The 26,027-nt window shown below is 44.9% G+C and overlaps 1 protein-coding gene across 2 annotated transcripts in view; it reads left to right on the forward strand.

Annotated features, from left to right (window-relative positions):
• Positions 1-524: 524 nt before the first annotated feature.
• Positions 525-26,027, forward strand: part of DHX8 (DEAH-box helicase 8) — a 30,611-nt gene continuing 5,108 nt past the window's right edge. The window contains exons 1-20 of one of the 2 annotated variants that reach the window (XM_032396516.1): positions 604-672; positions 3,664-3,724; positions 4,918-5,003; positions 5,730-5,802; positions 6,201-6,286; positions 7,153-7,262; positions 7,652-8,023; positions 8,501-8,645; positions 8,742-8,945; positions 9,587-9,674; positions 11,547-11,644; positions 12,543-12,690; positions 13,701-13,882; positions 15,704-15,898; positions 16,206-16,391; positions 16,725-16,935; positions 17,322-17,503; positions 19,854-19,994; positions 23,007-23,162; positions 25,644-25,781. In XM_032396516.1, coding sequence (XP_032252407.1) covers positions 5,769-5,802; positions 6,201-6,286; positions 7,153-7,262; positions 7,652-8,023; positions 8,501-8,645; positions 8,742-8,945; positions 9,587-9,674; positions 11,547-11,644; positions 12,543-12,690; positions 13,701-13,882; positions 15,704-15,898; positions 16,206-16,391; positions 16,725-16,935; positions 17,322-17,503; positions 19,854-19,994; positions 23,007-23,162; positions 25,644-25,781 — 2,676 coding nt within the window. In that variant the 5' untranslated portion in view covers positions 604-672; positions 3,664-3,724; positions 4,918-5,003; positions 5,730-5,768. Of the gene's footprint in view, positions 673-3,663; positions 3,725-4,917; positions 5,004-5,729; positions 5,803-6,200; positions 6,287-7,152; positions 7,263-7,651; positions 8,024-8,500; positions 8,646-8,741; positions 8,946-9,586; positions 9,675-11,546; positions 11,645-12,542; positions 12,691-13,700; positions 13,883-15,703; positions 15,899-16,205; positions 16,392-16,724; positions 16,936-17,321; positions 17,504-19,853; positions 19,995-23,006; positions 23,163-25,643; positions 25,782-26,027 lie in introns of both variants that reach the window. The other variant, XM_032396515.1, reaches the window with a different exon arrangement.

The following is a 26,027-nucleotide window of genomic DNA, read 5'->3' on the forward strand; positions in this document are numbered from 1 at the left end:
CGACTGGGCCACCCAGGCGCCCCATGCCTACTGGTTTGTTACAGAATCGCTCCAGATAGTCATGAGCCACGAAGAGGCAAAGCTCCGGGAAGAGAGGGAACCGCCGTAAAGCAAGTTTGGCCTTTTCCAGGCTTGAATTCGGGTTCCTCTTTCAAAGCGCAGGCGCGCAGGAGGCGTGGGGGTCGTGACCTCCTTGGCGCCCCTTGCACAGGCCACGGTCGCCCTCTGCCGACGGCAGGTGGAAGAACGCTGAAAGTGAACGTGTCCGGGCCTGAGAGCCGACTGAGAATCTCGCTGTCCTGTAGAGGGCGCTGCCGGCGTGCAGGGTAACCTACCCGGCCGTCCCTTCCTTAAGCACTTCCTGTCTGATCTCTATGATTCTTCGGTTGCGTCATGGGAAGTTCCTAAAGTTTTCAATTTACTGTAAACAAAAGGGACGTGCGCCGACCCGGAAGTGGAAACTGGCGCAGGCCCGGAGTAGCTCAGAAGGCCGGCTGTAGAGCTGGGTGGCGGGGGCCGTAGGCATGGCGGTGGCTGTGGCCATGGCGGGAGCCGTCACCACCACAGACCTAGGCCCCGCGGAAGAACTCGCCAAACTCGAGTATCTGTCTTTAGTGTCGAAAGTTTGCACCGAGCTGGACAATCACCTGGGGATCAACGACAAGGATCTGGGTAAGCCCGGGGAGGGCCCTGCGGCCTCTGGGCTTGGGGTCGAGGGAAGCGGAAGGAGAAATGGGGTTGATGGGCTGACTGTGTGTGTCCCTGTGAGTCTCTTTCCCTCTCTGTCGCAGATACCTGGGCCCAGGGAACCCGCGGCCCCCGCCTGAGGACCCTCGGGGCTGAGCTGTTAGAAACCATTGCCTAGAGCTGTCAGTGAAACCCGGAGCGGCTGTCGCTCCTGCTCCTTGCTTCCCCCGCCCTGGTTAATTAAACAGCGTTAACAACGACAGCAGCCGCAGCCGCAGCCGCATTGTAATGACGATCATGATGGCCGACCTTTATTGACAGGGCAGATACTGTGCACAGTGCTTTACTTACATTATCTTACTTGGTCTTCGCACGACCCTGTGAGATAGTATTACCTGTTTTTCGATTAAGAAAACAAGGCTCTGAGTAATTAAGTAATCCTCCTCAAAATTATATACCAAGTGTGAGCCTAATCTGGAATCCCAAGTCTTTTGAAGTCTGCCTTTAACTATTCTCAACCACTTTTTAGGCGTTTGGGGACAGAATGTACCAAAACGTGGAACTGAAAAAGGCCAGGGGGCTAGAGCTAAGGCCACAGGCAGGTGGAGTCCTTATGAAAGCAAAGAGATGGATGGAATCAAAGAGCATGAGTGGAGGGGTTGACCTTTGATAGGTACAGGGATGCTTGATCCATTTTAATAGGAAGGAGGACAGAGAATGTGGTCGCAGATGCAGATAGGTTTAGGGATTGGTGGTAGGACGATGAGGGAGAGACTTCCATTTAATTGTTCTGTTTTCTAAATGAAGAGGAAGTCATCAACGGGAGAGATGGAAGGGAAAGGGCATGTGACAAAAGGGGTCAGGGAGGTTGGATGTGTGACCTTGAGTAAGATACCTAATGTCCCAGAAGCTGTTTTCCTCATCTGTGAAATGGGGATGGTGTGTTTTTCTCGGGGTGACCATGTTGCACCTAGGAAGAAGCCCTGCTGCCAGTATGTTTTAGTTCATTTTTTTCTTGCTTCCCAGTCAAGATGTGCTTGTCCTGTATCATTTTTCTTCATTCTCCTTCTCTTTTAGATGGTAATGAGTGACAATCTTGTAGTTTGCTATCTGGGTTGTATGTTCCTTCGTTCAGCAAACGTTTACTGAGCCAGTGTTAAATCGTTACGATGTTAACCTCATTATATACAAAAATAAAATGAGGTATAAACTCCATAATTTTCTAGCATATATGTAACTGAAGACCCCATTTAATTTGCAAATAAACCACAAATATGTTTTCTTCTGTTTGTAATTCTGACACCATTTATTTATTAAAAATACTTATTTATTTAATTTCTATGGCCAGCGTGGGGCTTGAACTCATGAACCTGAGATCAAGAGTGGCACACTCTTCCGACTAAGCCAGGCGCCCCTGACACCATTTGTGATGTGTGTTTTTGCCAGTATTGGTAAGCAGTTCTGTGACACCAGCTGGTATCCTACATTGAACTGAGTTTTGACACTGTCTTCCTGGAGATAGCATCAGATCCCACAGGTTAAGGACTCAGACCTATAAGACTGCCCCACCCCAAACTTCAGATGCCATTTGCAAGGTCAGGTTGTCAACTTGTGCTGACCCGGTCACTATAGATCAGAGGTTCCAATGACCATACCCCCCCCTCTTGGGTTTGATTAATTTGCTAGAGTGGGTCCCAGAACTCAGAGAAACATTTTACTTACTAGATTACAGGTTTATTATAAAAGGATATAACTCAGGGACAGCCAGATGGAAGAGATGCATAGGGCAAGGTATGTGGGAAAGATTGAGGAGCTTCCAGGCTCTCTAAGTGCCCCACTGTCCTCAAATCTCCATGTGTTCACCTCCCCACTAGCTCTCCATACCCAGTCCTTTTGGGTGTTTGTGGAGGCTTCGTTATAATAGGCATAATTGAAAAAAAAAAAAGGCATAATTGATTAAATCGTTGGCCATTGGTAAAAGAACTCAATCTCCAGCCCCTTTTCCCCTCTCCAGACGTCAGGGGCGGGGTTGAAAGTTCCAGCCTGTAAACACATGGTTGGTTTCCCTGGCAACCAGCCCTCAGCCTCACCCTTATTTAGGAGCTTTCCTCAAGTCATCTCCTTAATGTAACAGAAGACCTTTTTCACTTTCCACACTTTGGAAATTCCAAGGGTTTTTAGGAGTGCCGTGCCTGGAAAGGGGATGAATACCAAACACATATTTCTTCTTATAAATCGCAATATCACAGTGTTAAACACAGATTTATAAAACTAGTAACATTAAAGTTACTAAAGTTGGAAAAATGTGATAGATAGTATTGTTCTGTTGAAACTAAATTGCCAGAGAGATTTTAATAACTAAAAGGTGTATATTTGCTACTTTTATGTTTTATTTATTGACTTGATTCTTTTGATTTTGGCCTTAATGTATTATCTTTTTTTTGGGGGGGGGGGGGGAGATGGGTGGGGAGGGACAGAGCGAGAGAGAGAATCTTAAGCAGACTCCACACCCAACGCAGAGCCCGACGCAGGGCTTGATCTCACCACCCCGATATCATGACCTGAGCTGAAATCAAGAGTCAAGACAGTTAACCGAATGAGCCACCCAAGCACCCTGATGTATTATCACTTAAATCAGTGTCATTATTTTTCCTGTTTTCAGCACTGAACTTGTTTTTAACTACTAATTCATCTTTGGGGCACCTGGCTAGCTCAGTTGGTAAAACATGTGACTCTTGATCTCCGGATCATGAGTTCCAGCCCCACATTGGGTGTAGAGCTCACTTAAAAAAAAAAAAAATCTTGATAGTTCAGTTAATTTAATGATGCCCCCATATAATTCTGAAAATTAAAAAAAAAAAACCTGATTAATGACAGCTGCAGTGTGAATATGCTGCTGATTGCTTTGGAATAGTCTCTAGAGCTTTGCATGCCTAGCACCACGTGACTTACTTTTCCCTCCACATTTCTCTACAGAATGTGGGCTCAGAAGTCAGATTTCCTGGGTTCCAATCCTGGCTCCACCAGTTATTATTGGGTAGGTCAGCATCTCCAACCCTTAGCCTCCTCATCTGCAAAAAAAAAAAAAGGACAATAATGGTACCTACCAATGAGGGTTGTTGTGAGGATCCTGGGGATAACTCACGTGAAGCACTTAGCATAGTGTTCTCTGGGCATGTGGCAGGTGGTCACAGAGCCTTAACCGTTGGCATTGTTATGCATAAGCTGTGTCCATGTAGCCCCATGGCATTTGGCTTTTACTTAATGTCATCGAAAAGGTAAAGGCAAATGCCAGCTTGGAATCGGTATGGTGGCACTAGTTTATGTTAGTTATCCAGATCCTCCATGCTATTATTATTTGTTGTTTTTTTTTTTAAGATTTTATTTATTTGACAGAGACATAGCGAGAGAGGGAACACAAGCAGGGGGAGTGGGAGAGGGAGAAGCCAGCTTCCCGTGGAGCAGGGAGCCTAATGCGGGACTTGATCCCAGGACCCTGGGATCATGACCTGAGCCGAAGGCAGATGCCCAATGACTGAGCCACCCAGGTGCCCCCATGCTATTATTGTTATGTTTTAGGTTTAAAATCAGGATGAAATCATTACCATTTTCTTTACAGCGTGAGGCTTATTATCTCAGCCCCTCATAAAATGCACTTTTCTTCCGTAAGTCTCTTACTTAATAAATAGCTCTAATATTAGACATTTCAAACACTGGGCAGGTTTGTAGAGAAAAATTTGGGGGGGCAAGTGAGTCTTTGATCAACTTGGAGACTGTACCACCCAGCAGCTGCCTGACTCCCGTGGATGGATTGGGTCTGACCTTCCTGAAACTGTAGAAAGCATCCTACTGTGTACGTCCATGAGGGGCGGGGAAAGAGGGCTCTTGCTTTTGGGCATTGTTACCTCTGGAGTCTGTATGGCAATGTGCACAGCTACTAGTCTCATGAGAAGAGTATGATGATCTGGAGAGGAAGGGAGATATTTCTCCCTTTGATGCACTGAAGGGCCTGGTGAGCCATTCTTTAGTAATATCTTCTTTGCATTTCTAAAAATTAACTGGAACATACCTGGATAATCTTGGTACTCTAAATTCTCTTTACTCTCACTGGATGTTGCTCTTTTGGTTTTATGACTGTTGGATAGGCTAATTGGTTTTGCTTTTAATGTACTTGAAAGTGATTTTTTTACTAGTCTCCATTCCAGTTTTAATCCCTTTTCTCTTTTGCAGCTGAATTTGTGATCAGTCTTGCTGAGAAAAATACCACCTTTGATACTTTTAAGGCTTCTCTGGTCAAAAATGGTGCCGAATTCACGGTATGTGTACCTGGAGACCCCTGTTTTGTTTTAATGTCACTACTGAAATTTTGATAGGATTTCACATAGGATTTTGATGGAGAAAGGAGATAATTTGTACATACCAATCAAAGAAACCATTAAGTGTGTAATGTTTTCATGCCACTGAGCAGTGGTGATATAACCGGATTTCCTGCGATACCTTTCTAGGAAAATGGGGCAGGATTTCCATCATTAAGTCTTTATGAGTGTTTATATTCTTGTTCTCTGAATCCGAAGTCAAAAACAAAAGAGTCTAGGTTTTGAAAGTAATTCTAAACAGTGGAAAATAAAAATGGTTGAATGGAACTAAATTACTTTTCCCCCCAAAGAGTCCTAGATATCAGCTTTCTCTGAAGCTATTTTGCTAGGTTCATGCCCATCAAATTCATACTGTGTGCTTCATTTGTTCCAATTAGCTCCATTCAGGTATACAACCACCTTTTCTTAGTTTTTTTCTTTTTTTAAGATGTATTTATTTTAGAGTGAGAGAGAGAGAAAGCGCATGTGTATGTGGCGGGGAGGCAGAGGGAGAGAATCTTAACCCTAAGCTGAGCATGGAGCCCGACATGGGGCTCAATCTCATGACCTTGAGCCAAAACCAAGAGTCAGATGCTCAACGGACAGTGCCACCTAGGTGCCCCTAAAACCAGTGTTTTTAAGCAATAATTCAGGGGCTGATAATTTTTGTTCTGTTTCTTTTCAAAGGATTCTCTTATTAGTAACTTGCTGCGCCTCATACAAACGATGCGGCCTCCAGCAAAGCCTTCTACTAGCAAAGGTGAGTAGAGTGTCTGTCTGCGCTTAGCCTCCAGAACGGTTTAGAGTGTGAGCATCCTGTAAATTGTGTTCTTTCCCTGTCCTGAGCCAAGTACACAGTCTAGTAAAGTTTTACAAATGACTTAAAATTAAACTCATAAGACATAACTAACCAAGTGAATTCTGATGTTTCCCCCCAACACACCCTCCACCACATGACCAGATAGTTTGTCGAGGGTTTTGTCATCGTGTTATTTTTAGGAAATTAAATTATGTTTATAGTAATATGTGAGTAATTTGTAGAAAAATGCCATATTCAGTTTTTAGTTTGATGCAAATCTGATATTGAGGTTCTTTGTTAAAAATCTTCAATATATCGTTTTCTTTTTTTAACCCCTTTATGCTCTTTGATGAAACAAGATCCAGTTGTTAAACCCAAAACTGGAAAAGAAAAGCTGAAGGAACTCTTCCCAGTCCTTTGCCAGCCAGACAACCCTTCTGTCCGGGTACTGATACCATTTTGGGAATGTCTACTATAACTGGGTGTTTCCCCCATCCCTGTTCCTTTTGTCTCATCAGTTCCTAGTTTTAAGTTTGTGTTCATTGTAATATATTTTTTGAATTAAAAGTGTTGGATCACTCTCTGAGTATGCACTATGCATAGAATAGTATTACAGTTCAGAGAATGGTGTTTGAGGGAAATGGGATTGAGAATTGTGGGGAGCAGTGATTAGGGATATGAAATAAGTATGAAATAGCTCTAGAACAGATAGACCTGATACGTGAAATTAGATTTTTTTGCTCTATTACATGTTAGAAGGTCTAATTTTTTAAGTGTTTCTATTTTTATTTATTTATTTTTTAAAAGATTTTATTTATTTGAGATGGAGAGAAAGAGAGGGAGAGAGAGCACATGCGCCTGAGAGTGCACAAGCAGGGGGAGGGGCAGAGGGAGAGGGAGAAGCAGACTCCCTGCCGAGCAGGGCTTGATTCTGGGCTTGATCCCAGGACCCTGAGATCATGACCTGAGCCGAAGGCAGACGCTTAACCGACTGAGCCACCCAGGCACCCCTTAAAATCTATTTTCTATTTATAATCATCACTTGGATGCTTTCACAGGAAGGGTGGTTAGGCTGATTGCCCTCGGTAGGCTTGTATGAAGGACAAAGGGAATTTGCCAAATGTAGTAGTGAGCCTTTGCTCATTCCTTCTGCCTCTCTCTCAAATTGTGCTCGAAATCTCCACCTGCTTCTGCTTCCTTCACATAAAGTGGTCAGTGATCTCGGGGTGGAGTGATGTAGATGGATCTGGAGTGCAGATTCTCACATGATTTCCCCCCCTCTCCTGACTCTGCCGGCCGCTGCTGTTACAGACCATGCTGGATGAGGATGATGTGAAAGTCGCTGTGGATGTCCTGAAGGAACTGGAGGCCTTGATGCCCAGTGCAGCGGGCCAGGAGAAGCAGAGAGATGCTGAGCACCGGTTTGTTCTTAGCGTCTTAGCCTTTGGAGGTTTAGGGTACTGTGATAGTTGAATTTTGTGGACCCACTAAGCAAAATTTTGGGCAAGTTTACAGAATCTAGACTGGCCATGTACCACATTGTTAGATCTACTTCATTGCTCCCTGCAAAGAGTATTGACGCAGCAAATGCTAAGTTGTCCGTAAGATAGAAGTCTGGATCGAAGGAGCCTGAATATGTTTGTGACCTCATCCTTTATTGGCCTACAGGGGTGCCACAGTTAGAGAAACTCTAATTCACTTCGACGCTTAGTAGGCACCTGACGTGTGTGGAGCTGTGCTGCGTGCTTGGGGATGCAGAGATGAAATTGGGCTGGTTTCTTTTTCAAACAGGTGTTTGTTGCTTTGTTAGGGACAAGACGAAGAAGAAGAAGCGGAGCCGGAGCCGCGACCGGGACCGAGAACGTGACCGAGAGCGGGACCGAGACCGAGACCGAGACCGTGATAGAGACCACAAGAGGAGACACCGGTCCCGCTCCCGGTCACGTTCCAGGACCCGGGAGAGGAATAAAGGGAAGTCTAGGTATCGGTCAAGGAGCAGAAGTCAGAGTCCCCCCAAAGACAGGAAGGACCGGGACAAGTATGGGGAGAGGAATCTGGACAGATGGCGGGATAAGCATGTGGACCGCCCTCCTCCAGAAGAGCCCGCCATCGGAGACATTTACAATGGCAAAGTTACCAGCATCATGCAGTTTGGATGCTTTGTGCAGCTGGAGGGATTAAGGTAATGGCTGGTACTCTTCTTTCACACCTGTGATGGGCAGAATTTCTCTTAACATTGGGGATTTTCACATTCTAAAAAGTTATAATTAATGCCGCTTTAATCAAATCAACCATATCAGGTTGTTAGAGTTTGACTTTTTTTTTTTCTTCAAGATTTTATTTATTTGACAGAATGCGCAGGGGTGGGGGGAGTAGTAGAGGGAGAGGGACAAGCAGACTCCATGCTCAATGTGGAGCCCAGTGCCGGGCTCGATCTCACAACCCTGAGATCACAACTTGAACCAAAACAGAGTCAGACACTTAACTGACTGTACCACCCAGGCGCCCCACTATTTTATTTTTTGACCACCTTCTTGGTACTTTTCTCTCAAGTTTTTGTATTTAAGACCACTTCCTATTGTTGAGTTCCAGCAAGGGTGGAAATCGGTTGGGGAAAAGTACTTTAGGCATGCTGCAGATGTGTGTGACTTTCCCTTAGGAAGCGGTGGGAAGGCCTGGTGCACATCTCTGAGCTCCGTCGAGAAGGCCGTGTGGCCAATGTGGCTGATGTGGTGAGCAAAGGCCAGAGGGTGAAGGTCAAAGTACTGTCATTCACTGGGACCAAGACCAGTCTGAGCATGAAGGTAGGTGAGATATCCAGTCTGTTTCTGCATCTGATGGCCAAGGAAACATAAGAGGACAGAGAATGAGTTAGTTCCTATATTTTATATGTGCTTTAGGATGTGGATCAAGAGACTGGAGAAGATCTAAACCCCAATCGACGACGAAATCTTGTTGGGGAGACCAATGAGGAGACCTCCATGAGGAATCCGGACAGACCTACTCACCTCTCCCTCGTCAGTGCCCCTGAAGTAGAGGATGATTCACTGGAGCGCAAGCGCCTTACCCGCATCTCTGATCCGGAGAAGTGGGAGATCAAACAGGTTGGGGCCATTTGCCATTATGGCCACACAGTCATTCTGCATATGTCATACTAGTTAGGAGGGTGAGCCCTGGAGCTCAGTGGCCTGGGGTGATTTCTGGCCGCTTACTAGCTGTGTGATCTTGAGCCAAGCTACTTGACTTCTTTGTGCCTCAGTGCCCTCATCTGTGAAACAGGGCCAGTGGGGGCATTGTGGGGATTAAAGGAAGTGCTTGGGCTCTTGTTTTCACCACTCGTCAGTGCACATCAGAGCCACGGGGCGCCAGGCACTGAGTAGATGCTAGGCTGCAGAGGTGAATGTATCGTGGTTCCTTACTCCTGAGGAACTCAAAGTCCAGTGGAGGAGACAATGGAAACATCATTGTCACAGTTGGATGTTGCAAAACCGGGAATGTGCACAGTGCTGGGGAAACCTGGGAAGGAGCAGGTAACACTTCCTGGGGGTGAGACCCTTGAGCCCTACTTTTAGGCACCATGCTGTGCCCCCTAGGGATGGGATAGATGATGTTTGAGGTCCTGCAGTCCCGGGGCAGAAGAGGAAAAAACCCAGGTTTCCTATGTGGAACCTCTGTATTAACTCCTACAAAGGAAGGGTTTCGATCCTAGCAGGTTACAAAGTGCTGCCTTCTGTCCTTCCACTAGATGATTGCTGCCAATGTCCTTTCCAAAGAAGAGTTTCCGGACTTTGATGAAGAGACTGGCATTCTCCCTAAAGTGGATGATGAAGAAGGTAACTAGCTACTTGGATCAAGCAGGATCATGGATCCTGAGAACCAGGTTCCTCCAGGATGGAGGCAGAAAATGCATTTTTCTGACAGACATTTATATATTGTACTTTTTGGTTATGATACTTTTTTTTTTTTTTAAGATTGTATTTATTTTAGAGAGAGAGGGAGCGAGAGCGGGTGCGCGCTGAGCAAGTTGGGGGAGGGGCAGAGGGAGCGAGAGTATCTCAGGCAGACTCCCTGCTGAGCACAGAGCCCAACTCGGGGCTCAGTCTCACGACCCTGAGATCATGACTTGGGCCAAAACCAAGAGTTGGACACAACTGATTGACCTACCCAGGTCCCCCTATGTTATGTGTTCAGGGTATAAAGAGTTGTATTTTGGGTAGTAAATTTCATCTGATAATTCTTTTTTTTTTTTTTTATCTGATATTCTTAATAATTGTTCTAAAGACCGTGGGTCCAATTAGATTACCTCTGAGTTGCCATGGAAACAACTTTTAACTCAGCCTATTAACAGTTTTTAAAAATTGTGAAATCCAACAATTGGGACATAAAATTTATATAACAGTAATAAGTGAACACTATGTACCTATTATCCAGGTTATGTGGAATTTTACCTGCACCTTTGAAACCCTTACATGTCCCCCTCTGATTAGATGCTCTTCTTTCCTTCTCTGGGTAACCACCATCCTAAATTTTGTGTTAATTATTTCCCTGGTGTTTTTAGCGTTTTCATATCTAAATATCTGTTCCTGACCACTGCCTTGTTTAGTTGGTTTTTGAACTTAATTCCTTTTTTTATCATTCTTTTGATATTTATCTATGATGATTTTTATAGTTGTATTTCGTTTTCATTTCTGTAGTGTTTAATGTATGTAAATTTTACCATAATTTATCCATTTCACTTTCGATGGGCATATGAGCTGTTTCTGTGTTTTTATTTTTGTTTTTAAGATTTTATATATTTTGAGGGCTCATGGGTGCCTCAATCGGTTAAGCATTTGCCTTCGGTTCAGGTCATGATCCCAGGATCCTGGGTTTGAGTCCCACATTAGGCTCCCCGCTCAGCAGGGAGTTTGCTTCTCCCTCTGCCGCTACCCCCCACTCCTGCTCACGCTCTCTCTCAAAAATAAAATCTTAAAAAAAATGTACTTGTAGATTTTATTTATTTTGAAAGAGAGAATGTGAGTGTGGGGAGGGGCAGAGCGAGAGGGAGAATCTCAAGCAGACTCCATACTGAGCATGGAGCCTGACACTGGGCTCAATCTCATGACCCTGAGATCATGACCTTAGCCGAAGGCAGACGCTTAACCAGCTGAGCCACCCAGGCGCCCTTAAGATTTTATTTTTAAGTAATCTTTACATTTAACGTGGGGCTTGAACTCACAACCCCAAGATCAAGAGTCTTATGCTCTACCAACTGAGCCAACCAGGCGCCCCCCCATTTACGCTTCTATCATAAGTGTGAGCTTCTGTTGCTCCACATCCTTGCGGACGTTTGGTATGTCCAGTTGTTCAACCTAATTTTTTTGCCAGTCTGTTGTGGGTTAAGTTACTCCATAATGAAGTTGGATGGCAAATACCTTAGGACCATGTAGAATGTTAGACCACATTTTTCCATAGGCTTAACTTCTTTTGAAGGTAGCTCCTCTGATCAGTTCTTCGGTCAGAGCGTAAATGCCCAGAAGTACCTGGAGGGCAGGAGAAACAGTCCTCTCTATTAGAGTTTCACTTGAATTGCTGGCTTTTTGATCTTGGGAGCTGTCTTTGATAAAGATCACTGGTGCCCATGGAAATCATTTGTTTTGGTGAAAATGATTAGGTTATTTCTCTCTCAGTTTTTTTTCTAATTCTTCTTTTGGGGGGATTTTTAGATGAAGATCTTGAGATCGAACTGGTTGAGGAAGAGCCTCCATTCCTGAGAGGGCACACCAAGCAAAGCATGGACATGAGCCCTATTAAAATTGTTAAGGTGAGCAATGATGGGCCTCTAACCTGGGTGTGCCGAGTGAATTTCTTTTCTTAAAATAACTGTTCAGTTAATTTCTCAGAGCAGGCTATTACATTTGTGGAAGCAGAACTCAGGCTGGAAGATAGTATTGACTGTTGGTCAGGGTCTAGAATGTTTTTGTTTTAAAGGGTGATTGACTTGGTTTTGTTACTTTTGCCTTTTTAATTCTTTTGCTCTCATTCTGCTCTATTTTGGGAAGAAAGGAGGAAATAGGAGAGCTTGATCTACTATTACTGCCCTTGCAGATTCCAAGGCAGTTTTGAAGGGCTCACTTGACCAGTTGGGGCTGGCCCTCAGTAGAAAGCTATAGCACTGGGTGCTGTGGATGGCAGGGCTGTGAAGAGAAGAACTCATGGAAAGTTATACCTTTTGAGGTTTGGAAGAGGGTATTTTAAAGGTCTTCCAGTCCAGTCACCCATACAGTGCTTGTAATTCACTCACGTACCCTTCTGCAGCATTCCTCCCCTGTGGTTTTCTGTCTGCTTGACCTTGTTGGTGACAGGGAATTCGCCAGCCCTTAAGGAGACCCATTCCATCTTCAGAGGGATCTGATCATTAGCTCTTCTTTAGGCGGAGCCGAAATCTCTCTTACCGAGACAGCCATGTTGGTCCTAATTTTAGTTCTTGGGACCATACAGAAGTCTTACCCCTTTCTTGTGTGTCCCATCTCTCTTGGGGTTCTCATCTTCAAGCCAGCAGCCCCAGTTCCTTCAATGTAGTTTAGTACATTGAGATGAATGTCCTTCCAGGGGGGTCTCATTTCTTAGATTCAAGGGGCTTAACCTCTACATTTTATTTCCTGGACATTTACTGCATGCTGAGATCTCATTCTAATGCTGTTTGTCCTCTGTTGCACTAGAACCCGGATGGTTCCCTCTCCCAAGCAGCAATGATGCAGAGTGCCTTAGCCAAAGAAAGGCGGGAACTCAAGCAGGCCCAGCGGGAAGCAGAGATGGATTCTATTCCCATGGGGCTCAACAAACACTGGGTTGATCCTCTGCCTGATGGTAAGACCCTGGGAGGGGCATGTGGACTGTTCAAAAACAATCTGAGCCTTCAGTGGGTTAAGCATCTGACTCTTGATCTCAGCTCCATGTTGGGCGTAGAGCTTACTTTAAAAAAAAAAAAAAATTCTTCTTTATTTTTATTTTATTTTATTTTTAAGCAGTCTCCACATCCAGTGTAGGGCTTGAACTCACAACCCTAAGGTCAAGAGTCGCACACTCTACCGACTGAGCCAGTCTGGCGCCCCAAGAATTTTTTATGCTAAAGATAATACAGCTTTGAAGCTTCTTTTTTCACATAATTCTTTGTATAGTCAATGTTAAGTAACTGCCAGATACAGTCACAAGTGCTCAGTAATTTGTGTGAGGCAACTGGGGAGCTTGAGGCACACTGTGAAGTAAGTAGACGTGATCCCTTCTCTTACGAGGCTTACAGTTTAGTGGGGAAAATGAAAATTAATGACATAGTTACCAGCTAACTAACCACATCATGACCAGTGCTGTGTGAAGAAATACAGGTAATATGGGTCACTTCCCTGAGAAAGTTGAGACCTGAAGGATAAATAGGACTTTGTCTGTCAGAGGGGATGAGGTGAGCTTGGGGCGTGTGTCCTGGGCTGGGGCTGTAAGGTGGAAAGTAGGCCTGTGTGGCTAGACTGGAGTGGTGAGCTGAGTGGTGGGGATGAGGTGGGGTGGCCAGGACTTAGGAATTGGGGCTCAATTCTAGAGTCCACTGGTAGATGCTGCCAGGGTCTAAACAGGGGAAGGGCACGATCAGAGTTGCATTTCCAAGGGATTGTTGAGGGTGCCCTGCAGAATGGATCGGATGGGGCAAGCGTAGACACCTGAGCTGACCTAGGAGGCTTTTCTAACAGAGGAGAGAGGATGGTGGCTTGAACACAGAGGTAGCAGACAGGAGGGATCAACTGGGGAAATGGGATTTGTTGAATGTTGGGGGCAGGGGCACCGAGGTAGCTTGAGGATAATACTAAGTCGCCTGTTTTCCTTTGCAGCGGAAGGCAGGCAGATTGCTGCCAATATGAGGGGTATTGGGATGATGCCCAATGACATTCCCGAGTGGAAGAAGCATGCCTTTGGGGGCAACAAAGCTTCTTACGGGAAAAAGACCCAGATGTCAATCATTGAGCAGAGAGAGAGCCTGCCCATCTACAAACTGAAGGAGCAGCTGGTCCAGGTGAGAAGCCCCTTTATGATGTATTGGTGCGGGAGTAGCGATGTTTTCTAAAAGAAGGATGACATGTTTGAATTGAAATTAGCTGGACGGCTATGTGTACACTTGAAGTGGCTTTTCCAGAGAGGATAGGAAAAAAACAGAACATATCCAAGTACTTTAAAATATATATATATATTAGTCTATACATTTTTTTGGGTTTATTTATGTAAATAAATATCCTGGTGTGGGGCTCGAACTCATGATCCTGAGATCAAGAGTTGCATGTTCCGCTGACTGAGCCAGCCAGGGGCCCCTACATTTTTTTTTCTCCAAAGAGGAGATAAACCTGTTTGACCGAGGGGCCCCTGGAGCGGTTCCGAGTGTTGTGTGGCGCAGAGAAGCATCTCTGGCCAGTAAGAGAGATGGGGGTGCTTGGCCAGGGATCCCATATGGGCAAGACTTTGCTGCAGGTACTTTTTTCCATTTTTTGGAGATTGGATTTGAAGACCAGCAAACTTTCCCTAGGCAACCGAGTTTACTAGCTCTTAGTGAAGCCTTTCAGTGTTATGTCAAACATACACAAGCAAGTACAAATACATCTGTATGTGCATGCATAAACGTTACACGTTTTATGTCTACTATGTGTTTCTAGATGGCAGCATATCGTGCATGTGTTCTGCATCTTGCATTTTCCCCTTAGTGATATAGCTCAGAAAATCTTCCTTTTTTTTTGATGCTCTGTTTTGTGGAAGTGCTCTGGCTTGTTTCACTAGTCCTGTATTAATAGACATATAGGTTGATGGCAATCCTTTGCTGTTATAAACGCTGTAGAAATAAGGTGACTTCTGGGGTGAGGTATTGGAGATTTGGCAGTGGCATTGAGCGGGGAGCCCGTTTTGGGGCTCGATCCCGGAACCCCGGGATCATGACCTGAGCCGAAGGCAGATGCTTAACCGACTAAGCCACCCAGGTGCGCCAGGAACACTTTATATGCCTTTTTTATTTACTGTTGAATTTTTTAACAGTGTGCATATAGTACTTAAAAAATATGTATGTAAAATCAGGGATATCTGGTTGGTAGTTTATGCTTTTAGCATCAACCTTAATGTTCTTATGAATTTAAGAAAACCAATAAAATTTTAAAAAATAGTGTTGAGGGCGCCTGGGTGGCTCAGTTGGTTAAGCGACTGCCTTCGGCTCAGGTCATGATCCCGGGGTCCTGGGATCGAGTCCCACATTGGGCTCCCGGCTCAGCGGGGAGCCTGCTTCTCCCTCTGACCCTCTCCCCTCTCATGCTGTTTCTCTCTCGCTCGCTCTCTAATAAATGGATAAATAAAATCTTTAAAAAAAAAAAAAGAGTCAAAAAAAGAATACTCATAAAGTTTCAAGTTTTTAATTTAAATTATACATGCAGTTCAAATAAGAAAGAGCATCGCCCATAGAAAATCACCATTAATATTTTTTTCTACGCACGATTAAAAATAACTTAGACTCTGGTTGTAATCCTACCATACGTTTATAATTGTATCCCCTTTTTCTTCTTTAGTGTTAGAATGTAAACATTAATTATTTTCTTCCAGAGTAATGTGTGGGAATTTTTTTTTTTAAGATTTTATTTATTTATTTGACAGAGAGAGACACAGCGAGAGAGGGAATACAAGCAAGAGGAGTGGGAGAGGGAGAAGCAGGCTTCCCGCTGAGCAGGGAGCCTGATGCGGGGCTCGATCCCAGGACCCTGGGATCATGACCTGAGCTGAAGGCAGACGCTTAACTGACTGAGCCACCCAGGCGCCCCAGTGTGTGGAAAATTTTTAATGACTGTATTTATACTCTTGCTTTCAGGCTGTCCATGACAATCAAATCCTGATTGTTATTGGAGAGACAGGATCTGGGAAGACAACGCAGATCACCCAGTACCTGGCGGAGGCAGGCTACACGTCCCGGGGCAAGATCGGATGTACCCAGCCCAGAAGAGTAGCAGCCATGTCGGTGGCCAAAAGAGTGTCAGAGGAGTTTGGTTGTTGCTTGGGCCAAGAGGTAAGTGGGTAATGAAGCTGTTCTGGAAATGCCGGAAGAGAGAGTACAGGCCCGGATCTCTATCTGTAAAATGGGAATGGTACTATCTTCCTTTAGGTTTCTCCTGAGGGGGAGAGGGTTCTCGTTGTCATCATTGATCTATTTTCAAGTCCAAGGCAGATTTTACTTGAGGAAATCACTGCACATTTTGGTCAAATTCTTACCTGTTAAGATTGCAGATAACGTTCTGACCGGGCTGAAGTCTTGCCTGGTGATTGCAGAAAGGAGAGGTTTGTGTCTGAGGTTTTCAGCTTCGCTTCTGCTTTAGGTGGGCTACACCATTCGATTTGAGGACTGCACCAGCCCAGAGACAGTGATCAAGTACATGACAGACGGGATGCTGCTTCGGGAGTGCCTGATTGACCCTGACCTCACACAGTATGCAATCATCATGTTGGACGAGGCGCACGAGAGAACCATTCACACTGACGTGCTCTTCGGATTGTTGAAGAAGGTAACTAGGTGCTCTTTGGTGACCCTTCCACTGTTGGGGACTGAGTCCTGGGATCGGATCTGAGTCCCTGTGCCTTTTCGCTTTAGTCCTTCTTTTTTTTTTTTTAAAGATTTTATTTATTTATTTGAGAGAGAGAATGAGAGAGAGAGAGAGCACGAGAGGGGGAGGGTCAGAGGGAGAAGCAGACTCCCTGCTGAGCAGGGACCCCGATGTGGGACTCGATCCCGGGACTCCAGGATCATGACCTGAGCTGAAGGCAGTCGCTTAACCAACTGAGCCACCCAGGCGCCCCTCGCTTTAGTCCTTCTTATCCACGTTGTGTTTCCCTTTTAGACGGTTCAGAAACGGCAGGACATGAAGCTGATTGTCACCTCAGCCACACTGGATGCAGTGAAGTTTTCTCAGTACTTCTATGAAGCACCCATCTTCACCATCCCAGGTCGAACATACCCAGTGGAAATACTGTACACAAAGGAACCTGAGACAGATTATCTGGATGCCAGCTTGATCACCGTCATGCAGATCCACTTAACAGAACCACCAGGTGGGAGGAAAGAGCATTTTCCCCTCTTAGGCCAAAAGTCCTGCCGTGGCTCGATTTTCTCTCATCTTTTAAAAAATGCCTTTTAAATATTGGTCTCTCTGTAAGCCTAAGTCTTGCATGTTCGAAGCAGTGGCAGGGTTTAAATGCATCTATTTAAACGTAGACACACACACAAATAAACATAGACACAAATTTTTAAAAGTCAAAAAATATTGAAAATAAGAACACGCTAAAAATGAAAAACCAGAATAAAAACGGACAGATGAAAACCACTTGATTTATTAGAGGTCGGAATAGGAGTGTGTCTTTCATCATTTGGCATTCTTTTCATGTCACTGTGGCCTTCTATGGAGCACACACACAGGACGTCAATGTTCTCTTCTTAGGTGATATCCTGGTCTTCCTGACTGGTCAGGAGGAGATCGATACCGCTTGCGAGATCCTCTATGAAAGAATGAAATCCCTGGGACCGGATGTTCCAGAGCTGATCATCCTGCCAGTGTACTCTGCTCTTCCCAGTGAGATGCAGACCCGAATCTTTGACCCGGCTCCACCTGGCAGCAGAAAGGTAACAGCAGGCAGGGATGAAGCTCCCGTGTGCTCTGGAACCACGCGGCGTGTGCACCTGGCCCTAACAGGGATTGCCTAAGGTGCACGCGAGCTTTGTTTTTTTATGTCTTAGAAAACAGTCCAACCAGTTTGTTAAGGAATAAGGATCTTGTATGTGGCCCCAGCTCCTCACCCTCTCCTATATTGGACAGATATTGAGCATCTACCAGGCTTCGGGGTACACACCAGGGCTGTGGTGTGAGGCCAGGCCTCTCTGCTGTGGGGCACCCACCGGTAGACAGGCTTTGAACGTATGGTGTGAAAGAGCTGCTGGGGCTGTGGATACCCCGAGGGGGAGCCCCTTGCCCAGAATTCTTAGAGGAAGTAAGGATCTGAGCTCATCCTGAAGAGCACGTGGCTGTTCTCTAGGCAAGAAGGGCAGGAGGATGAGCATTCTGAGAGGACAGCCTGTGATAGCCTCGGGACAAGAGAGTGTGGCCGTCTCAGGAGGCTGCGTCCTTCTAGCAGCTGGAGCTCACTGCGTGGGTGTGCATATGAGACAGTGGGAGAGGAGACAGTTGGGTTTTTTTAAATAACAGCCTGACTGAGATATAATTTACGTACCATACAATTCATCCCTTTAAAACATACAGTTGGGTGGCTTTTGGTATATTCACAGAATCGTTTGACCATTAATTGTCATTACTGATGGTAATTAATCATAACCATTAATCACTAGAGTTAATTTTAGAATAATTTCATGACCTCCAAACAAAACCCGGTACCCCTTAACAATCACCCCCATTCACTCCTCTGCTCAGTCCCTGGAAACCACTAATCTACTTTCTATATTTCTGGATTTGCTTATTCTGGATGGAATAAGACTCTATTCATATGACTTCGTTCATATGAATGGAGTAATATAATATGCGGTTCTTGGTGACTTGTTTCTTTCACTTAGCATGTTTCCAAGTTTCATCCACATTGTAGCATGTATCAGTGCTTTTTTTTTTTTTTTATTGCCGCACAGTATCCTATCATAGAATGATATTCTACATCCAGAATGTGGATGTACCACATTTTTATTTTTCCATTCACTAGTTGTTGGATATTCGGGTTGTTTCCACATTTTAGCTATTATGCGTAATGCCATTATGAGCATTTGTTTACAAGTTTCTGTGCGGACATATGTTTTCATTTCTCTTGAGTACATACCTAGGAATGGAAGACAGATGAATTTGAATAACACTGAAGCGTTAGAATGGACGAGCCATAACGGGTACCTGGAGGTGCAGGGGAGAAGGGCAAGGAGAAGTCAGGAATGACTCCCAGTTTTCTGGCTTGGACAGCTGGATGGAAGAGGGTACCGAGGAGGGAAACATGGAGGAGGAAGAGCTTTGGGGAGGGGAAGGATGGCGATTCCTCCTCTGTTCTCTTCCTGATGATTGGACTTCTTTTTTTTAATATTTTTTAAAGATTTTATTTATTTGAGAGAGAGAGAGCGCACAGAGGGAGAGTGAGAGGGAGAAGCAGACTCCCCACTGAGCAGGGAGCCTGATGCGGGGCTTGATCCCAGGACCCCAGGATCATGACCTGAGCTGAAGGCAGACACTCAACCGATTGAGCCACGCAGGCGCCCCATGGACTTTTTTAAGAGGGCTCTGCAGCGCTGTGGCAGGTGGAAGTCTTTCAGGGCCAGTGAGATGCTGGCACAAGGTGGGATGTTCTGGTGCTTCCTCACAATGATTTTTCCAAGCGATTGTGTTTTATTAGCTGAACCTCTGGGTGGAAGAACAGTGGCAGTGCCAAGCCGAGACCAATAATCTTCTAGATCACACATACTGCTGCATACACACAAACCATGAAATTCCTCTGCCGACTTGTTCATTTTATGATCAGAAAAAAAAAAAACGCATCTCTCTCTTGTTCCACATACACAAAGAGCCCATTTTGTAGTCCAGATGTCCCCATGGGGGAAGAAAAATCTCATTTTGCACTGGTACATGTGATGCCAGGAAATCTCTGCTTTCCCAGGGTGCAAGAAAATTAAAATTGTAGTAATCAACATTGGATCTAGAAAATGAGCTGTGTAGCCATTTGCACCAAATGAAATTGGCTTTGATTGGCCTTTGCTTTTTCCTGTTCCACTTCTCCTCTCAGGTACCACCCCGTCCCCAACTTGACCTTTAAGATGAAGGTACCGCCCCTTCCACCCATTTGAGGCCCAACAGATTAAGTGCTATCTAATCATGTAGAGAGGCAGAGAATGGCACAGACCTTCAGGAAAATGTCTGAGGTCAGATGTCCTGATTCACACCTCGGGGCTGAGCCTGGGCGGCTCAATCCACCTGTGTCCCTCTTGTCTGCAGGTCGTGATTGCCACCAACATCGCAGAGACCTCACTGACTATTGATGGCATCTACTATGTGGTGGACCCTGGGTTTGTGAAGCAGAAAGTTTACAATTCCAAGACCGGCATCGACCAGCTCGTGGTCACTCCGATTTCTCAGGTATGGGAGCTTTTACCCACAGCTGTCCTGAAAATCCTCGTTAGGGCTTCTAAATTTTTTATGGTTTTGTATTTTGAACTTGATTGTTTTTTTCTTTTTTTAGATTTTATTTATTTGAGAGAGAGAATGAGAGAGAGCACATGAGAGGGGGGAGGGTCAAAGGGAGAAGCAGACTCCCTGCCGAGCAGGGAGCCCGATGCGGGACTCCATCCAGGGACTCTAGGATCATGACCCGAGCCAAATGCAGCCGCTTAACCAACTGAGCCACCCAGGCACCCTCTTTTTTTTTTCTTAGAGATATTCCTTTTTTTTTAAAATACTGTACTTAGTCATAGACATCTGAGATAGTAATAATTCATGAGATATTAATGTGTTTCTTTGGTAATTGTGGAATAATTTCTTGCCCAAATTATATTTAAAAATGAATAACCTGATCAGCCTTTTTGAGAGCATTTTGGCTACAAGGTGTCCAACATTTAAAAGTTCATCTTTTGAATGTAATGGTTCCACTTGCAGGAATACATCTGAAAGTTTAGTAAGCATGCGTCTGAAGGTAAGGGAAAAGGGTGTTCACCGAAGCATTATTTTTATGAAAGGAAACTGGGGAAAATTCTAAATGAACTCCAAAAGGGAAGTCATTTCATAAAATATGGTACATCCCCGCCATAGAATGTTGTGTGGCGTTAACATGGTGGTGCGCATCTGTATTTAATGACATAAGCATATAATCATGATGTGTTATTTGAAAAAAGTGATCTGAAACATAGCATGTAGAATCCCAACTTTTTAAAAATGAATGGTGCGCGCTTGTGTGCGTGTGCGTGTGCGCGTGTGTGCGAGTGTGCGTGTGCGCGTGCATGTGTGCGTGTGTGCGTGTGTGCATGTGTGCATGTGCGCGCCCGAGACAGCGTGTAGTCGGCGTGGTAGTTGGGTTATTTGTCGGTGGAACTGCTGTTTACTGTGCTGAGGGGGTGAAGTGCGTTTTTTCTCCTTAGGCTTTTACATATTATCTTAATGTTTCATAGAAGGGATGTGTGACTTTCATAATGCATAAAAATCAGAAGGCTGTTGTCATTTTGAACCTTCAGTAATGCTAGCCACCACGTGCAGAGTGCTTACTAAGTGCCAGGCACGAGGTACTTGCACATATATGAACTCCTTGCGTTCTCGCATGCATTCTCGCATCCATCCCCAGTGGTGGATGTTGTTTTTACCCTCATTGCACGGATGAAGAGGCACAGAGGGGTTAAGTGACTTGCCTAAGGTCACACAGCTGGTGGAGCCAGGATTTGAACCAGGGCGGTCTGGCCCCTGCATGTATGCTCCCTACCATTTCTCGGGGTGGTGCATGCAACTCACAGTGATTGAGAAATTAGCTACACTCGTCCTCTCTCATTTGGAGAGAGACCATCTGTTGAATGCTGTGGAGTCTGCCACTGTATGTGATTGCAGCCCGCCTCGGTGTGCTTAGTGACTTTGCATACTCTATCCTTTGGTTTGGGGCTGGAATAGGAATTTGTAAAATCCTGATGCCATTTGTAAGACAGATGGTTTTGTCAGCAAATGGCCCTCTTCAGATTGCCATTCATTGTTTCCTAGCAACCTATGGCTAAACTTACATATATTTTTTAAATTTAAAAATTAGCGCCCCTTAGGGCGCCTGGTTGGCTCCATTGGAACAGCATGGGACTCATGATCTCAGGGTCGTGAGTTCGAGCCCCACATTGGGTGTAGAGATTACTTAATTAAAAAAAAAAAAAAACTTTTTAGAAATTAGTGCCCCTCTCCCCTAAGTAGTGCAGAGAAGTATTACATTATTTTGGGGGGAAAGAGGAGAAAAAATTTTAAATTGCTCATAATCCTCCTACCACCCCTGTCATCATTTTGATGCTTTTCCTGCCCATCTTCTTTTGTTTGTTTCTTTCTTGTTTGCAATCTAGTAGTCTACTAAGTGTGTGGTTTTGTGTATTTTTTGTTTAAATATTTAATTTTCTTGATTATTATGGTATAATAATGTTCAACATCAGATCTTTGATAAAAGTCAATGGAACTGATCTGTAAGCCTACCATGAGAGTTAGCCATAGTTTTAGGGCATTTTGTCCTAGTTTTTCTTTCTGGTAGTTTTTTTTGTTTTGTTTACAAAATTAGTATTGTTCTGTAACTTGCTTTTTCACCTGTGTGCATGAACATTTCCTTCTGTTATTGAAAGTCTCAAGCCTGATTTGGGAGGGGCACTGGGTGGCTCAGATGGTTAAGTGTCCAACTCTTGGTCTCCGGTCAGGTCTTGGTCTCAGGGTCATGAGGTCAGTCCCTGCGTTAGGCTCCATGCTGGGCCATGAAGTCAGTGGAGCTCATAATTCTTTTGTAAATGGAGCCTACTTACACACACATACACACACACACAAGCTGCAGAGTCATCGCTGATATGATTAACATATCATTTCTTTTTTTAAAGATTTTATTTATTTATTTGACAGAGAGACACAGCGAGAGAGGGAACACAAGCAGGGGGAGTGGGAGAGGGAGAAGCAGGCTTCCCGTGGAGCAGGGAGCCCGAGGCGGGGCTCGATCCCAGGACCCTGGGATCATGACCTGAGCCGAAGGCAGATGCCCAACGACTGAGCCATCCAGGGTCCCCTAACATATCATTTCTTTAGTTCACTTAACGTTTTTGGTCCCAACTGTGAGGATGGTATTTTTCATATTGCGTTATGCTTTTTCTTTTATATTGTGCCACATTATTTTGAATGTGCATTTCTACGATCTTTACAATATTTCTTCCATTCACGGTGCTAATATTTGCCTCACTTGAACAAACTTTCCTGAAGTGCCCAGTTTTAGAAAGGGGATGGTAAGAGCATTGATAGTCTTGGAAATGGTTCTAAAGGAAGTGAAATAAACGGCATTTCATGTTTTGAAATGCCCAGTGCCCCCCTTTTAGTCGATTTCCTGGGCAAAGCTGTTGAGCACTGTTTAACAGACATGTTACTTTTATATGCCCTCCCCTGTAGGCTCAGGCAAAGCAGCGAGCCGGCCGAGCCGGGAGAACAGGCCCAGGGAAGTGTTACAGGCTCTACACCGAACGTGCCTACCGGGATGAAATGCTGACCACCAACGTGCCGGAAATCCAGAGGACCAACCTAGCAAGCACAGTGCTCTCGCTCAAGGTAGAAATCACTGTCTTGTTAGAATGGGCTGGTGGAACAGTCCAATTGTATGTCCATAGTAAATGAACGTCAGTTTTATGAACCTTGTTAAATACTTCAGTAACCTCGTGGAACCAGTCCCTTTGAATGGAACGCAAATGGCTGTGGTAACGGCCTCCACCGCGGGTCTGGGGCTAAGTTGGCATGTCTGCTGTGAGCACACGTTTGTTTCTTACCCTCATAACCAGCAGGATGGTTGGTTATAAAAGAGTTTAGTTAGGAGCAAAGGATATTAGAAAAATCTAATGAGTGCCAACCCGTGGACAGGCACACTTCCTTCAACCCCGGTCCAGTTCTCCTCTTTGAGAATGGAAGCGAAACTCCCAGTCCAAAAACTTTGCAAGGAGACCATCAGTACAGGTTTCAGACTGACCCTCTTGGGGCTGGGTTTTCATTCTGAATCATTGCTCTTCCTCTCTCGGTCCCCAGTGAGGACCCTCATTCTCTTCTGGCAGGGGGGCTGCATGAATAATTTCCCAGCTGATGACGTTCCCCCCCCCCCCATGCCGGTGCTGCCCTGGGGCACTGGCGCTCTGCTGTTGCGCAGCGCTCTGTTGGAATGTATTATTTATCCACTGTGAGAGGGGCTGGAACAGAGCTCAGACCAGAAAACCCTGCTCCAGTCTCTGGTGCGAGAACAGAGAAGCATCTGTGGCTCAAACTTCAGCTCCGAGCTCTGTGTCCTCGGCAAATTTATCTGCTCAGCCCTCTGTTCTGTATTCTCCTTTCTAGAAGTGGGCTATTAATAGTATGTGTTGTGAAAATAAATGAGATAATACAGGTAAAGGCCCTTGGCACAGTGCTTGCTGCTTGCTAATATAATTCCTTGTAGTTATTATTCATACGATAAGCATTTATTGGACACCTGCTGTGTTTATGGTCACAGTCACTTTAGGGGAAAGAAACAGAAGGCTTAGGTCCCACCACACCCCGCTTATACACCCTTGGATAGTGCATCACTCATCTGTTTCTTTGATTCATCAAATTAGCTGACAGACACGTCGAATGCCTACTCTTCGCCCAGCACGCAGATTGCACTGTGTTACTGCAGTTTCTTGTCCACGTGTCTCACCATTGTGAACTCTCTGAGGGCCGGGGCCATATCTTCGTCATCTTCACATCCGTGCCACCTGACACAAGGCACTTCCTCGATGCACAGTAGAAATTTTGTATGCAAGAGACAGGACAAGCTGGTGTGTTGTCCTTTTTTAAAAAATTTTGGTAAAATACGCAACATACTATCACTTGTAAGCTTTTTAAGATGTACAATTCAGTGGCATTAAGTACTTTCCCAGGGTATGCAGCCATCACCACCATCCATTTCTGGAACTTTGTCATCATTCCAAACAGAAACTCTGTCCCCGTTACACTGAACCATCCCTTCTCCCCTCCTCCAGCCCCTGGTGACCATTAGTCCACTTCCTGGTCTCTGTGAACTGAATTTCCATGTAAATGGAATCATGCAGTATTTGTCCTTTTGTGTCTGGCCTCTTTTGCTCTGCATCATGTTTTCATGGTTCATTGTGTTGTAGCATGTGTTAGAATTTCATTCCTTTTTAAGGGTGAATAATACTCATGGTGTACGTACACTGTGTTTTGTCTGTCCCTTCATCTGTTGGTGGATATTTGGGTGGTTTCTGCTTTTTTGGCTATTGTGAATAATGCTGCTATGAAAATTAGTGTACAAGTATCTGTTTGTGTCCCTCCTTTCAGTTCTTTTGGGCATATCTAGAAGTGGAATTGCTGGATCATATGGTGATTGTATGTTTTAACTTACCGAGAAATCACCGGTTTACATTGCTGCCGGCAGCGCATCAGGGTCCCTATTTCTCCACATCCTTGCCAACCCTGGTTCTGTTCTTTTCCTTATTATAGCCATCCTAGCGGGTATGAAGTGGCATCTCATTGTGCTTTTGATTTGCATTTCCCTAATTACCAGTTCTGTTGAGCATATTTTCATGTGCTTTTTGGCCATTTTTATAACCTCTTTGGATTGGAGAAATGTCTCTTCAAATCCTTTGCCCATTTTTATTTACTCGTATTTATTTATTTTTTTTAAGATTTATTTATTTCTTTAAGTAATCTCCACACCCAATGTGGGGCTCGAACTCACAACCCCGGGATCAAGAGTTCCAAGTTCTTCCGACTGAACCAACCAGGCACCCCCCCGCCCTTGCCCATATTTAAATTGTCATCTTTTTGGTGTCGAGTTGTATTTACATTTACTCTGAAGGAGCAGTTTTTAAAGTTTCCGGAGAAAGTATATGTTTTCTACTAGTCTGAGTGTTTTGTGTGGCCCAACCCTGGAGGTGACTGCTAAGCTTGCTGATGACTTCCTACCTGCAGTAGAAGAAACAGGAAAGAAGTGGACAAGGACTGTCCCTCCCCATTAATGCTGGCAGGCCTGACCCTCCCGTCACAGTTTTTTCCCTTGTCTTCTAGGCCATGGGCATCAATGACCTGCTGTCCTTTGACTTCATGGATGCGCCTCCAATGGAAACCTTGATCACAGCCATGGAGCAGCTGTACACCCTGGGGGCCTTGGATGACGAGGGCCTGCTCACTCGCTTGGGCCGCAGGGTAGGAGCCAGACTGGACTTCTGGTGCTCTTGGGGACAGTCCCTGGCCAGCCTTCCGTACTCTTTGTTCTGTGCAAAATCAAACTCTGAGGCCCTCGGTCAACTTTGAGTAGAATTCTAGATGCCTGTTTTTAAACTGGATTTTCCCCTATCCCTTAAAATTATTTCTTTACAGAAAAAGGAATTCTGTCCATAGTTTTACTTCAGGATCCATGACTGAGTCTAGCCTTAATTTTGAAAGATGTCT

The sequence above is a fragment of the Phoca vitulina genome, unplaced genomic scaffold (genome assembly GCF_004348235.1).
Source record: "Phoca vitulina isolate PV1807 unplaced genomic scaffold, GSC_HSeal_1.0 scaffold92, whole genome shotgun sequence".
Lineage (NCBI taxonomy): Eukaryota > Metazoa > Chordata > Mammalia > Carnivora > Phocidae > Phoca > Phoca vitulina.